The sequence below is a fragment of the Trichophyton verrucosum genome (assembly GCF_000151505.1).
Source record: "Trichophyton verrucosum HKI 0517 chromosome Unknown contig00103_1.f1.exp, whole genome shotgun sequence".
In the NCBI taxonomy this organism is placed as follows: domain Eukaryota; kingdom Fungi; phylum Ascomycota; class Eurotiomycetes; order Onygenales; family Arthrodermataceae; genus Trichophyton; species Trichophyton verrucosum.
Window position 1 is genome coordinate 983 of NW_003315570.1, and position 14,243 is coordinate 15,225.

At 46.7% G+C, this 14,243-nt stretch overlaps 4 protein-coding genes across 4 annotated transcripts; all 4 read left to right on the top strand.

Annotated features, from left to right (window-relative positions):
• Positions 1–4,647: 4,647 nt before the first annotated feature.
• TRV_01237 (uncharacterized protein) lies at positions 4,648–6,610 on the top strand (the record flags this gene model as incomplete). The annotated part of the gene is made up of 2 exons (XM_003024552.1): positions 4,648–5,004; positions 5,069–6,610. 2 exons carry the CDS (start codon positions 4,648–4,650, stop codon positions 6,608–6,610), a joined length of 1,899 nt encoding a protein of 632 aa, XP_003024598.1.
• A 664-nt stretch (positions 6,611–7,274) lies between these two features.
• TRV_01238 (uncharacterized protein) lies at positions 7,275–7,727 on the top strand (the record flags this gene model as incomplete). The annotated part of the gene is made up of 1 exon (XM_003024553.1): positions 7,275–7,727. The coding sequence occupies one exon, from the start codon at positions 7,275–7,277 to the stop codon at positions 7,725–7,727; it is 453 nt and encodes a 150-aa protein (XP_003024599.1).
• Positions 7,728–9,160: 1,433 nt separating this feature from the next.
• TRV_01239 (bifunctional fatty acid transporter/acyl-CoA synthetase (FAT1), putative) lies at positions 9,161–11,302 on the top strand (the record flags this gene model as incomplete). Its single annotated transcript, XM_003024554.1, has 3 exons — positions 9,161–9,203; positions 9,322–10,091; positions 10,142–11,302. The coding sequence occupies 3 exons, from the start codon at positions 9,161–9,163 to the stop codon at positions 11,300–11,302; spliced, it is 1,974 nt and encodes a 657-aa protein (XP_003024600.1).
• Positions 11,303–11,737: 435 nt separating this feature from the next.
• TRV_01240 (uncharacterized protein) lies at positions 11,738–13,447 on the top strand (the record flags this gene model as incomplete). Its single annotated transcript, XM_003024555.1, has 5 exons — positions 11,738–11,786; positions 11,914–12,202; positions 12,270–12,438; positions 12,496–12,868; positions 12,936–13,447. The coding sequence occupies 5 exons, from the start codon at positions 11,738–11,740 to the stop codon at positions 13,445–13,447; spliced, it is 1,392 nt and encodes a 463-aa protein (XP_003024601.1).
• Between the last annotated feature and the right edge of the window lie 796 nt (positions 13,448–14,243).

Genomic DNA, 14,243 nt, shown 5'->3' on the forward strand with positions numbered 1-14,243 from the left:
TTTATAGATTATAAATACTATATAGACTATAAAATAAGAATATTTTAATATTATTCTATAGCTATTTAGGCTCCTTAGATATTTTAGTAGAGATATATTGATTAATATAGATAGGGTTTATAAAATATTTATAGTCTATAAGCCAAACTAATAAGTATATATATAGAAGTCTATATTTCTAATATTTTATAGTTTAGATATAGGTATAGTAGATACTAAAGGCTTTACTAGTTTTAATCTCTTATAGTAGTACCTTTATCTTTATATAGAATATATAAATAATAATATCTAGATAGTTCGTAGTAGTCTAATTAGAGTATAGTTTATAGTTAACTTTCTTCTAGAATAGATTAGCTATAAATATAATAAATAGTATAGACTTACTAAAGTAAGTTATAATTACTATCGAGTCCTAGAATAGTTAATATATATATTAAGTACTATCTATATAGAATAAAGGTAGAATAATATAGTAGCCAAACTATATAGTATTATTAGCTATATTACCTAAGGTATCTATAAGGCTATTATAAAAGTCTGTATAAATTTTATTCTAGTAGTTATATAGTTATATAAGTTAGTTACTATTAATTATAGTCTAGGTATCTACTAAGTACTACTATAATAAATAATTAATATATAGTAGCGTATTAAAATAATATAGATAGTAGTAAATATAGTACGTATAATATATATAGTATATTAAGTAGATATATTTATAATCAAAACTTTCTATATTTAACTATAACTTATTATACTAGTCTAGGTCCCTATAAAGGAAGAGTAATATATAATATAGATGTAGATATAGTAGACTATAGATATTAATATATTAAAGGCCGCTATCTTATAAGGTTAGTATAATAAAATATAGCTAGATATTATAGCTTTTAGATATCTCTTTAATAATTATAGTAATTTTAGAAGTAGTTAGTAAATTCTTAGTATAGAGGTCTATAACGGCCTCTAAGTATAGAGTAAATTAGAGCTTAGTATAAATATTTCTACTAGATTATAATATTTAAAAAGCTAACTTATAAAAATAAATATATAGATTTACCTAAAGTCTATAAGTTAGTAGATAGTTATAATATAGGAATATAGAAAAAATAACCTTATAGAGTAAGCTACGAATAATAGTTAGAGTTAAATAAAATAAACTAAACTCTAAATTATTATAATTATTAGGACTATACTATAGATTATAGATCTAAATCTAGATAAAGACTAGAGTAGCGCTAACTTCTAGCTATAAAAGGCCCTATAAGTAGTAGAGCTCTCTCTATATTTAGAAGGGAATAATATCTATAGATATATTTCATAGTTAAGGATCTATCGAGTTATAGCCGATAGATATAAATATAAAAAACCTATTATAATAGTAAATTCTATTATAGAACTACTTAATTATACTATTCTTAATAGATATAAATAAGTAGTAGAGCTTAGATAGCGGATCGTAAATATTAGGTAGTTAAATACTACCTATAAGGTAGTAAGTATTAAATACTAAAGTAGATATAAAAGAAAATATTATATACTTAATTAACTAATGTAATATACTATAATATATATAAAATATATTTATACGGCTAATTACTAGCAGAGTATATATTATAAAGTAGAAGAAAAAAGTAGTAAAATATATAATATCGGAGTTATAGTATATAAAATAATAATATAGTAGTCTCCCTTTATTATTATAGAATTTATCTATAGGTAGTATATATTTATAAAGGGAGTAAGTTTTTATTATATTAGGAGGTACGCCGGGTAACTACTATAGTAATTACTTTAGTTAGTACTCTAACTATATTATTTAAATAGAATATTCTATAGCCCGATAGTTACTATAGATATTATAAATTTAGTAAATCTAGCTATTATATATAAAATTAGTAGTAGAAATATTATAGCGGTAAATTAAGTAGCCTTATAAATCTAATAGTAAAGGTAAGTAAGTATAGCTATAGTATTAGTAGTATAACTCCCTATAAGTACTATAGGTAAGTAAATTTCTTTAGCTAGAACGAAAATTACTAATTAGCTATATAGAATAGTAGAAATAATAGAATTATAGACCTATAAATATATCTATAGTATAATAGGTATTATAAATAAAATATAAAGGCTATAGTAAATAGTACGAAGGCTATAAAGCTATAAATATAGATACTATTTAGAAAGAGAATATATAGAAGTAGTAGTAAAGTAATAAAACAAGGAGTAGCTACGCTAGAAAAAAAGAAAATCTAGATCACGTGAACGTTAAAATTTACGAACATATTATTTTATTATATTAGGGGGAAAGTGGACTTGGAGGGATCCATGCGACTGCAAACCGGGGCAATAGCACCGACCACCGGGCTTTTATAGTGGAAGTATATATCATTCTGCTGGACGGTCTTCTCTGGTACGGCATAGGATGTACCAAGGAGACGGCAGGCGATCGAGAGAATGTGCTGCAACCGGATATAAATCCATCCTCTCTGGTAGACGATGTATATGAATAACAGGATAGATATAACTATAATAGCCGACAAGACGGAATGCTACCTCGACTTTTTCTGGAAACGGGCTTCATACGCCGTTAATCGGGCTTCATATCTGCTGTACTTATCGTTCTGTGGAGATGCCATCCACGCATGCCGAGCCGGGATACGACTGAGGAAGGTTAGCTTGTTTCCTGACTTGCATCCGAACTCACGATGACAGATGACTGTCGGCAGCCTGGCTGCAGCCCGATCTCCAGTAGTTGACTGCTAAGTACGGAGTATATGCAGTGTTTTCCTTTCCCCAGAGCCCTTTTGCCACGGACAAGCTGGCTCCCTGGTTTGTTCCCGCCTTCCCCACAGAGCATGCGATGACAGACTTGTCTGTCGATGAGATCTTGTTACTTGTCTGTCGATGAGATCTTGTTGTTGTTGTGGCCGCATATGCAGCTGTAGTTTATAGCGGTGGTTGGAGATGTCGTTAGTTGGTTGTGGTTGTTGATAACTATGGCGGGTGTCGTGATAGTCAGTCACCGCTTAGTTAACAGTGGACCGCACGGACTGTGCTCGCCCAAATATAAAAATAAAAAAATAAAAATAATAAAAAAGGCTGTTCGTAGATCAGCTCAACTACAACTCGCTGTGCCTGAACATCCGAACATCACCATCTCCAGCAACCGCAGGCTGAAGAAGTGTGTGGTCGACATGGATGCCCTCGAGGGCGTAGAGGGTGACGAAGGCCAAGAGAGAAAAAGGGGCTTTGGACAGGGGGAGGCCCTGGTCGGCTGGTCCATCAGATCTTCACGTCAAACCATCAACCTGCGACTCTTCTTTGGCAACGACTGCTGCCTCTATGCTGCTTAGACGGCTTCGAACTGCGTCCTTTGAAGCTTTTTCAGGCACCATGCAAGCTTAGCACCGGCTTTTGGCCGTCCTCAAACACTAGCATGCTTCGTGGAGCGGGAGCCATCGCAGAAGGGGCAGGCGATGAGACGCCCATGGAGCGATCATCCTACCAGCATGTCTTTCCCCGCAAGCAACAACCAAGCAGCGTCGTGAAGGATGGAAAAGGCCATCTGAGAGAGATAAGCAAGCTGAGAGGAAGAGGGCAGAGCGTGTCTCGTCCGATCCCAGCCGGGTGAACGTCTTCTTGTCTCGATATGTCTTCGATGTCTTGTTGTAGGACCCCCTTACGGAGATCTACACTGCAACCCCGGATGAGCCAGAGGACGTCTGCCAATGACAGTTACATCCAGGCTGCAATTGTTGTGCCATTATTATCATCATATTAGCAACAGCGTCACCGGCATCAATTAAGCTAGGCGGAGGCAAAAGAACGCCGGCCGCATGACTGCAATTACTGGCGAACCGATGAGCTCCTGCTTACTCAAAACCTGTTCCTTTCGGACCTCACTACGCTTGACGGGACAAGAATGGAGCTAGGCTGTGACCTATTATTTCCCAGGATACGGGTCTGATGTTTGATATATGGACCAGCAGAACCAGCAGCGCCGGGAGGATGTCTGTGGTAGGACGATATACAAGCCTCGGCATGACCGACTCAGACGATCGACGGGGCTGAAGCTGCGTTAGCTCCCCAGTGGAAGCGCAAGGAACCCCGTATAATATCTCCCCTTGCTTGGCGGACAAGGGCAGGCCAGTTATCAGTTATGCTCCGTCTTCACTCCTTTGCCTCCTTCTGATATGAATGAGGTTTGACACGGACCGAGATGAGCGGGGATTCTTCCACCCATACCATACAATCAGACACAGTCCAGCACAATCAAGCTCTCTTGGCCGAGTGAAAGCCTTCCTTAGGCTGCATGCTAGTTGGCCTAGCTCACGAGGAAACATCATGGAAGGCCAAAGTGCAAAAAAAAAATTATACCCCAGGACCGTATCCTCATCCACCATACCCCGGGCACAAGACCAAGAGACCCGACACGGCAGAGATGATAAGGCCTTGAATGGGAATTAGCAAGGGTGAAGGAGTTCTATATAAGATGTCGAAGATGTCCCTCGAAGTCCTCTCAGAAGAATCAAGCCAGAGTTCCTCACTCGGACAACAAGCCTGACTCCTTCACATCCTTCCTTCACTCTCTTATTTCTTGTTTGGTCTTTCAAGTGAAGCAGGTATTCTCTGAAGACAGACACTATGCACGGACTTTTGCTTGCTGGCCTCGCGGCAGCCTTGCCCTTGGGCGTCGCTGGTCTCCCAGCCCGTCAACAATCTGGTCTCAGCCCTCGCGGCATTGATATCAACCCTTACCGCTTTGCCTCCATGGCCAAGTACTCCGAGCACAAGGCCACCTCCCAGATGGTGCACTCCTTCTCCTACTCCAAGGATGACGACTACGTTGCTACTGCCACCAAGCTCGTCAAGAGCACTTTCCCCAACATGACCTTTCGCACCGTCAAGGACCACTACATCGGCACCAACGGCATCGGCCATGTCCACTTCAAGCAGACTGCCCACGGCATTGATATTGACAACGCCGACTTCAACGTCAACGTAAGTATATTCTTTCACATTCATCAATCAATGGCCCTGTAATTATACTAATGGACCGTTATAGATTGGACGTGATGGCAAGGTCTTCACCTTCGGAAACTCCTTCTACGAGGGAGAGATGCCTAAGACCAACCCACTGACTAAGCGTGACTTCTCTGACCCCGTCAAGGCCCTTCATGGTGCTATCAAGACCTTGAAGCTCCCAGTCAAGCCACAGAGCGCTAAGGCTATGCCAATGAAGGAGGCCGAGACCTTCAAGTTCGAGGGTACCTCTGGTGCTCTCTCCGACCCAATGGCCAAGCTTGTCTACATCCAGAAGGATGGCAAGCTCCACCTCACCTGGAGAGTTGAGACTGATGTCGGTGACAACTGGCTCCTCTCCTATGTCGACTCCAAGGAGACCGAGACTGTCCACAACGTTGTCGACTACGTTGCCTCTGCTGACTACAAGGTCTTCGCCTGGGGTCTCAACGACCCAACTGAGGGCCAGCCCACCATGATCAAGGACCCATGGAACACCACTGGCACTGGCTCTCCATTCACCTGGCACGGAGACGGCCAGATGGACTACACCGTCACCCGTGGTAACAACATTGCTGCTCAGGACAACCCAAGCGGCGGCGAGCAGTGGGAGAACAACTACCGCCCAGACAGCCCCGAGCTCAGCTTCGTCTACGAGTACAACGAGCAGATGGAGCCAGAGCAGTACAAGGACTTTGCTATCACCCAGCTCTTCTACACCACCAACACCTTCCACGACGTTCTCTACTCTCTCGGTTTCACTGAGGAGGCCGGTAACTTCCAGATGAACAACAACGGCAAGGGAGGTGAGGGCAACGATTTCGCCATCTGCAACGCCCAGGACGGCTCTGGCACCAACAACGCCAACTTCGCTACTCCCCCAGATGGCCAGAACGGCCGCATGAGAATGTACACCTGGACTACCGCCCAGCCATCCCGCGATGGTGACCTCGAGGCCGGTATCGTCATCCACGAGTACACTCACGGTCTTTCCAACCGTCTCTGCGGTGGTCCCGCCAACTCTAACTGCCTTACTGAGCTCGAGGCCGGTGGTATGGGTGAGGGCTGGGGTGACTTCTATGCCACTGCCATCCGTCTCAAGCAGGATGATACCCACGACACCGACTACACCATGGGTGAATGGGCCGCCAACATGCAGGGCGGTATCCGTGAATACCCATACTCTACCAACATGCAGACCAACCCCTACACTTATGCTGATGTGCAGGGCATGGACGAGGTCCACGGCATTGGTACCGTCTGGGCCACCATCCTCTACGAAGTCTTGTGGAACTTGATCGATGAGCACGGCATGAGCAAGAACATCATGCCCAAGTTCGTCAACGGTGCTCCATCTGACGGCCGCAACCTTGCCATGAAGCTCGTCCTCGACGGAATGACCCTCATGCCATGCAACCCCAACTTCATGCAGGCCCGTGATGCCATCATCGATGCCGACCAGGCCCTCACCAACGGCCAGAACAAGTGTGCTCTCATGAAGGCCTTCTCCAAGCGTGGTCTTGGTGCCAACTACAAGCACGGCAAGACCCGTGTCAACAACTTCGACATGCCCGCTGACTGCTAAATTTAACGCATAACGGAGTATCTCATACATGTTTTGACATGCTTGAAATGTCCTACTTTTTGATTATCTCTTCGCCTTTTTCATGTACATAGTTTTTGACAGGCAAGGGAGTGTACATAGCCAGCATCAATTCAATTTTCACTTTAGCTGAATCTCATCGTCCACTTTTCTTCTTCGGTTTCATCCACTCTTACTAAAGACATCCATCATTTATTATTATTATTGACTTGTATTGACGGGTCATATTGATTGAGGCTGCCACGGGCTGGGAAGTGGCTGATAGCCATACATACCCTCGAACTGCGTCTCAGTGTGCCAGCCAGCATCAAGGATCCATCTCTCGCCGTTCCAGCATGTTTCATCCCACCAGCAAAAGGAAATTATACCTGCTAACTACTGTTCCAGACGCGTCAGACGGAGTTGCCTTGCACACAAGATATCGACATCCACTGCAGCTTCTTTTTCCCCGTTCCACTGCTCATTTCCCTGAAGACCGTCTCAAGCTATCCAGCCTGTCGGTCGAGACATTTAAATAAAGAATTTAAAGGTGCGGAAACATGCAAGGGTGACCCTCTACCGCTGTGAAACTCAGCTGTCGGAGCCATGCAGGTTTGAAGTAACTAGTTAATTCTCCCACTCCCGAGATGCATCAGATGGCAACGGCATGGCTGCCCATGGTACCAAGCGTGGCTTGGGATCCCTCAAGTCGCTTAAGGGCTCGGCTTCAGCTCAGGTTCAGTCCCGGCAAGTTGGCCGAGGGGTCCGAGTTATCAAAATGGGCTGTTCTTTGCTTGTCTTCGAGAGTATCACTTGGACAGAGGTCTTGCAGGCTTCCTGGTTACTGTCCGGCTTGTTCTCCTGGTGCCGGCAAGGCTCCCGCATACACTGCTCTATATACCCTGAATTTTACCCCAGGCATGGCAAGGGGCGTCTACGGCTATGGCTTCCGGAGACTGAGAGTACCAAGGAGGACTCTATGCTGAATGGAACCCAATTGCATGATCTCAATGATAAGGCATTCACTGTCCTTAGGATGTCATGCCAGGATCTAAAAATTGCTCTGGATATGGGATCTTCGGCAGCTCACCAACAAGCCATGGCTAAGGACCACTTGTAGACGTTACGATGCCAAAGACAGGGCCTGTGCCGTGGGTTCGGCTAATGTGAAGCCAGTTATTCTTCCATTATGCACTGGCACAAAGACCTTCTCCCTATAGCGATCAAGGAAACAAGTTGAATAAACTCGGACCTGGTATTATATCCGTGTCAATCGAGATCCTACGGACTTGCATACTTTCCCAGAGTATACCTAGGTTTACGCTATGAATCGAGTGAACCCATGAGAAGTTCGGAAGGGCAATACCTTGATGAGGTTGATGACGGACTATATAAGCGATGGTGACCTGGAACAGAGCCACCTTTGTACAGAAGATCCCCCGTTTTTGAGCTTCCATTGGGAGTTTAGAGTCTTTTCGTCTGAGAGCTGGACGCGGACTCTACCAGGTGATGTCCAAACAAAACTCAACTGGAATGTTTTTTTGGATGACAATATCTTGATGGAATGATATACGGCCTCAAGTTCTACTGAGAATAATCATGGGGAACACAGTGATGGATGTCTTCCCAGGATCATGAGATGGCCTTCCTCCTGCGCCTAGGGAGTTTCTTTGAGCGTTTTAGACACACGTCTTGACAAAACGTATCTGTCTGGGGCTATCCTTGAGGCCAATAACTATTCTATAGTGCCTTTGGTAGGCATATCTCGATATCTCCCTGCGTTTGATAATGCTTCATGAAGCAGTAGTAGTAGCAGTCAACGGCGGCTCGGGGTCTCTTACAGTCGTAGTACCAGTCCTTTAGTGAATGATAAACCGGCATGTCTGCAGCATCCGCCGTCTATGGTTGTTAATATTGTCAGTATAGTTATCGGCCCTTTCGTCCTGCATGCTGGGCGTTCGTATAACTATCCCTGGCCAAACCCCCTTCACATGCCGCTGCTGCCCCAGTACTGGGAGATCTTGTCCCTCGCTGCGACGAAGCCGAGTTGCAGCAGCCAGCAGCAGCCAGCAGCAGGCCCTTCTTCTCACGCCTTCTCGCGGCCTGCTGCGTCCTGTCCTCTCTCTCTGCCTCCGCCCCCTAAAATGTAACCAGCTGCGCGGATCAGCGCCCCCTGAATGACTTTTGCCGAGGTTCGTCCCTTCACGCGCTGCCGCCGCTTCTTTCTCGCTGCCACCGAGAGGCCTCAACCAGTCCGCCGCCCGCCGCGTCTTCCCCTTTTCCCCATACTCGGTCTCTTGACATATATTATTCCCGATCGGCCCCGTCCCGCGTCGTCTCATATCGTTGGACCATGGTCTCTGCGGCCGGGAGATCGCTCATCGACGACAGCTGGGACAGGGAGGATCGAGATCAGGTACCGGACGAGGGCGAGCTATTCGATAGTTAGGTGAACTACCTTGCTGCGCGGCCTTGCCACTGTGTGAGCCTTTTGCGCATAGATATAACTACCAAGTTTCAGACGGAGCTCCTCTTTCGCATCATCTGGCAGCCATGAGCGTCCTTGAGAAGATAGGCAGCATGGCATCCATGGCAGGTATGGAACCACCGCGGTGTCCTCGTTAGTTATCGTCTATCAGCTTAGCAGTGGGCTAATTCGTTTTTGCGCTTCTTGAGAGCAGGACTCCCAGATCTACCAGATATGCCCCTATCAGTGGCTGGTCCAGCTGCTGTTGCGATATTCGCCTACCTGAACGCGAAGCTAGCCATATCCCATGACCTGGGGCTGATAACAAGATATGTGCGAGCACTCATACGAGGAGCCCTCAAAGACCGGAGCAACAAGTGGAATCACTTCTACCTGCTGGAGGAATTCGCCCTGGACCCCAAGAAGGCAAAGGAGGTCTTTATCGTGTACCAGGGCAAAGAGTGGACGTACCGGCAGACTTACGACATCGCCCTTAGATACGGAAACTGGTTCAGGAACGTTCACAATGTCAAGGCGGGAGAGGTCGTTGCAATGGACTTCATGAACTCGGCCACTTTCGTGTTTGTCTGGATGGGATTATGGAGTATTGGTGCCCTTCCGGCGTTCATCAACTATAACCTCACGGCTGCTCCGTTGGCGCATTGCGTCAAGGTGTCTACTGCTAGATTGCTTCTAGTAGACAGCGAGGTCAGACATGCTGTTCCCCCAGAAATGGTTGAGAAGCTAGGAGCTCCAGACTTCAGGGAAAAGGGAGGTGCCGTGGAGGTGGTGTTCCATGACGAGAGCTTGCAGGCCAAGATCTTGCAGAGAGAACCTTGGAGAGCTCCAGATACGGATCGGCAGGGTCAAGCGCGGTCTGATGCTGGAATTCTCATTTATACAAGCGGTACCACTGGCATGCCCAAGGCGGCCATCCTCCCCTGGGCCAAACTCCTTCTCGCGGGAACATTTGTTTCTAAATGGTTGGGATTCTCGAAATCTGATCGCGTTTACACGGTATGTTGTCTTTACCTAGTGGCTAGCTGAGTCTAACGATATCAAACTAGTGTATGCCACTCTATCACTCGACAGCTGCAGTCCTAGGATTCTTCGCTTGTTTAGCTAGTGGGACCACTCTTTGTATTGGCCACAAGTTCTCTGCCTCTCATTTCTGGGATGATGTCCGAGGTAGTAATGCCACGATCGTGCAGTATGTTGGAGAAACCATGCGCTATCTCCTAGCCACTCCAGCCCAAAAGGACCCCGAGACTGGCGAAGATCTCGACAAGAAGCACAACGTTCGGCTGGCATATGGCAACGGACTACGACCCGATGTCTGGGACAAAGTCAAGGAGCGGTTCGGAATCCCAACGATAGGCGAGCTTTATTCGGCTACCGAGTCGACCTCTGGACTATGGAATCTTTCGTCCAACAGCTTCACTGCTAGATCCATCGGACGGTCTGGCCTGATTGCCGACCTGATTCTCGGTACCTCTGCCGCCATCGTCAAGCTCGACCATGACACGGAACTGCCATGGCGAGACCCAAAGACGGGACTGTGCCACCGGGTGCCCCGAGGTGAGCCGGGAGAGCTCCTATATGCCCTGGATGCGGCAAATATCAAGGATAAGTTCCAAGGATACTTCAACAACCCCAATGCCAGTAACACCAAGGTCCTACGAGATGTCCTGAAGAAAGGCGACGCCTGGTTCCGCACTGGTGATGTCATCCGTTATGACGCCGAGGGACGATGGTATTTCTCCGACCGCATCGGCGATACCTTCAGATGGCGAGGAGAGAACGTATCCACCAACGAGGTTGCTGAAGTCCTCGGGTCACACCCGCAGGTCCACGAGACGAACGTCTACGGCGTGCTACTGCCTCACCACGAAGGCCGTGCTGGCTGTGCCGCCCTGATCATGGAAGGAGTCGACCCTGATGCAGAAAAGCTGGAGCCGTCGGCGGCTTTCCTCTCCTCCCTGGGCGAGCATGTCACCGCGAACCTCCCGAAGTATGCTGCTCCTCTGTTCCTCCGCATCACCCGCGCGCTGGAGACGACGGGTAACAACAAGCAGCAGAAGACCTCTCTGCGTGCAGAGGGCGTTGACCCCAATGTCCTCGAGAGCAAGAACAGCAAGGACCTGCTTTACTGGCTTAGAGGGAAGACGTATGTGCCGTTCGAGAAGAAGGACTGGGAGAAGCTCAATGCCGGCCAGGTCAAGCTGTGATCTAGATACCAGCTGGTGATTTCGAGTACATATATTACCGAAGTAGCTAATTAGAGTAGATGTCAGTGTCAATAACTAGTTAGTTGTCACTAAATGAGAGTACGCCTTTGCTTCAACATCCATCTATCTGGCTCTACGCCCTTCACTTGACCCGGCCGTCGACAGCTTCCCCTTAGCAGGAAGAAGAAGAAGAAGAAGAAGAAGAAGTGTTTTATATCTCGTTATTACCTAATTCTCGATCCAACTAGCGCCCAATAAGAAAAATCGCCTTAGCCGTCGCCAGCGCGGTGGAGCCAAGTCATCAGAAGGGCGTCCCTCCACAAAGTACGACGACCAGCAGAGGAGGATATAAGAGCCAGCCAGGCTGCGCGGGCTCGGGGAAGCATTCATTAAGCGATCAATTGACACTCATACTCCGCGCGAGAAGCAGTAACCATGGCATCAGCACAGAAGGCAACCAAGCTCTGGGGTGGAAGATTCTCCGGTGAGTTAAAGAAGCAGCGCAGCCGACCTCCCCACGTCCCTTAGTTACCCCGGAGTGATCTTCTATACATCAATACGGGGTGCTATCTACTGTAGACATTGATACTGACTGTTCGGACGGCAAACAGGCGAACTCGACCCGTTGATGGTCACCTACAACGAATCAATCAACTTCGACAAGGCCTTTTATGCCCAAGACATCAAAGGTTCTATCGCCTTTGCCCGCGCCAACGTTGGGACCGGCATTCTCACACAGGAGGAGTTCGCTGCCATTGAAAAGGGATTGAACCAGGTCCTTCAGGAATGGAAGGACGATAAATTCGTCATTCAGCATGGTGTAGATGAAGATATTCACACTGCCAATGAGCGTCGGTTGGGTGAGATTATTGGGAAGGATATTGCGGGCAAGCTTCATACGTAGGTATTTGATACCACGATCTTCGCAGAGGAGGCAGTAAAAAAAGGCTAATGGGTAGCTTGATAGTGGTCGAAGCCGAAACGATCAGGTCGCTACTGATTTGCGGATGTGGCTTCGGGACGAGCTGCGTGAAGCTGAAAAGTTCCTCGTTGAGCTGCTCACCATTCTGACGGATCGTGCTGCTTTGGACATCGACTATTTAATGCCTGGATATACCCATCTTCAGCGTGGACAGGTATGACACCTCCGTACACTTGCACCTAGCGGTTCAGAGCTAATATTTCTTGTATAGCCTGTAAGATGGAGTCATTGGATGCTTAGCTACGGCTCTGCCTTCCTAGGCGACCTCGAACGTCTCCGTGAGGTGATAAAACACGTCAACAAGTGTCCTCTCGGATGCGGTGCTCTTGCTGGAAATGCCTTTGGAATTGACAGGGTCGCCATGGCCGAAGAGCTTGGTTTTGAGGGACTGATTTTGAACAGCATGGCCGGTGTTGGAGACCGAGATTTCATACTCGAGGCTCTACAGTGGGCCTCAACACTGATGCTGCACTTGTCTCGCTGGAGTGAAGATTTGATCATCCATAGCACGACGGAGTTTGGTTTCGTCAGGCTATCCGACGCTTACACCACCGGCAGCTCGCTAATGCCACAAAAGAAGAACTGTAAGCACTTGCTCATACCGTTTGAATGAGCGGTTGTTATCATAGCGCATCTACTAATGGCACACAGGCGATTCTCTTGAACTTCTTCGTGGCAAATCGGCACGACTATTTGGTAGCATGGCTGGCCTAACAATGACTATCAAGGGCATCCCATCTACTTATAACAAAGATCTACAGGAGAGCGTTCAGCCAATGATCGAAAGCATGAAGACCATCAAGGATAGCATCCTGATTGCTACCCGTGTCCTCGCAACCCTCACTGTGTTCCCTGAGAAGATGCTCGCTGCTCTCAGCCCCGACATGCTTGCTACTGATCTTGCCGAGTACTTGGTTCGAAAGGGAGTCCCATTCCGAGAAACCCACCACATCTCGGGCCGCGTTGTTGCGTTGGCAGAAAAGGAGAACGTCCCCATGGATAAGCTGACACTTGCTCAGTTCAAGAGTGTTGATGAGCGACTTGGTGATGATGTTCTAGAGGTGTTCAACTACGAGAAATCCGTTGAGCTTAAGTCTGCTATCGGCGGCACCAGCCGATCGGCCGTCCTGAAGCAGATCGAGACTATGAGAAAGTCCTTGTAGACTTTCGATTGGAGACATGCTTTCAGGATCTAATGTTATGGAGTAATGAGTGACTACGCCCTTGCAGAAATGGTAGAAGAGCGGAAAAGGAGCAAGAAAATATATCTAACTTAACTTCATGCCTATACTCCGTAGCTAGTTATTAATTCGTTAATAAGGTTGTCTTCTTGTTATATCCCTGTACGACGTCAAGCTGAAACGGCCTCAACAGCTATACTCTGTACGACCCAGGTACATTATTATAAATATGCATAAAATGGGCCCTGTTAATGCCTGACTTTAATAATTAATGGGGGCCAATTAGCCTGGTTATCTCGGTAATCAACTAACTAATGCGTCAGACACAGAAGCTTTCCTGTTTGGTTTCATTCCCATCAATCTTCCGAACCTATTCGCGCTGTCCTGCTCTGGGTAATCACCAGGGTCATTTTGGTCCAGATACAGCCAATAACTAGTTGAAATTAGACACTACTCGGGTGTCGAGCAGCACATGATACCCCTCCGCCAGTGTAGTGCTATTCTGTTCTCGGATGCTTCAACTTCTTAGTTACAGATCGGGCGGATGGAAATGAGCAGATTCCAGTAGTGCCGAGGCCAATATCTGTTCTTATGCTAGTGGATGAGTGAAAATAGGGATGTCGAATGCTTTAAAGAAGTGCCAGGGGAAAAGATTGCTTGAGTAAGATTAGGTACCCCTTATAGGCACCGGAATGGCGGAAGGGTGAGGACGAGGAGATATTGACCTGAAGGTCCCGGCGCCCAAAGATAACCCAAAAAAGAAAGAAAGAAAGGAAAA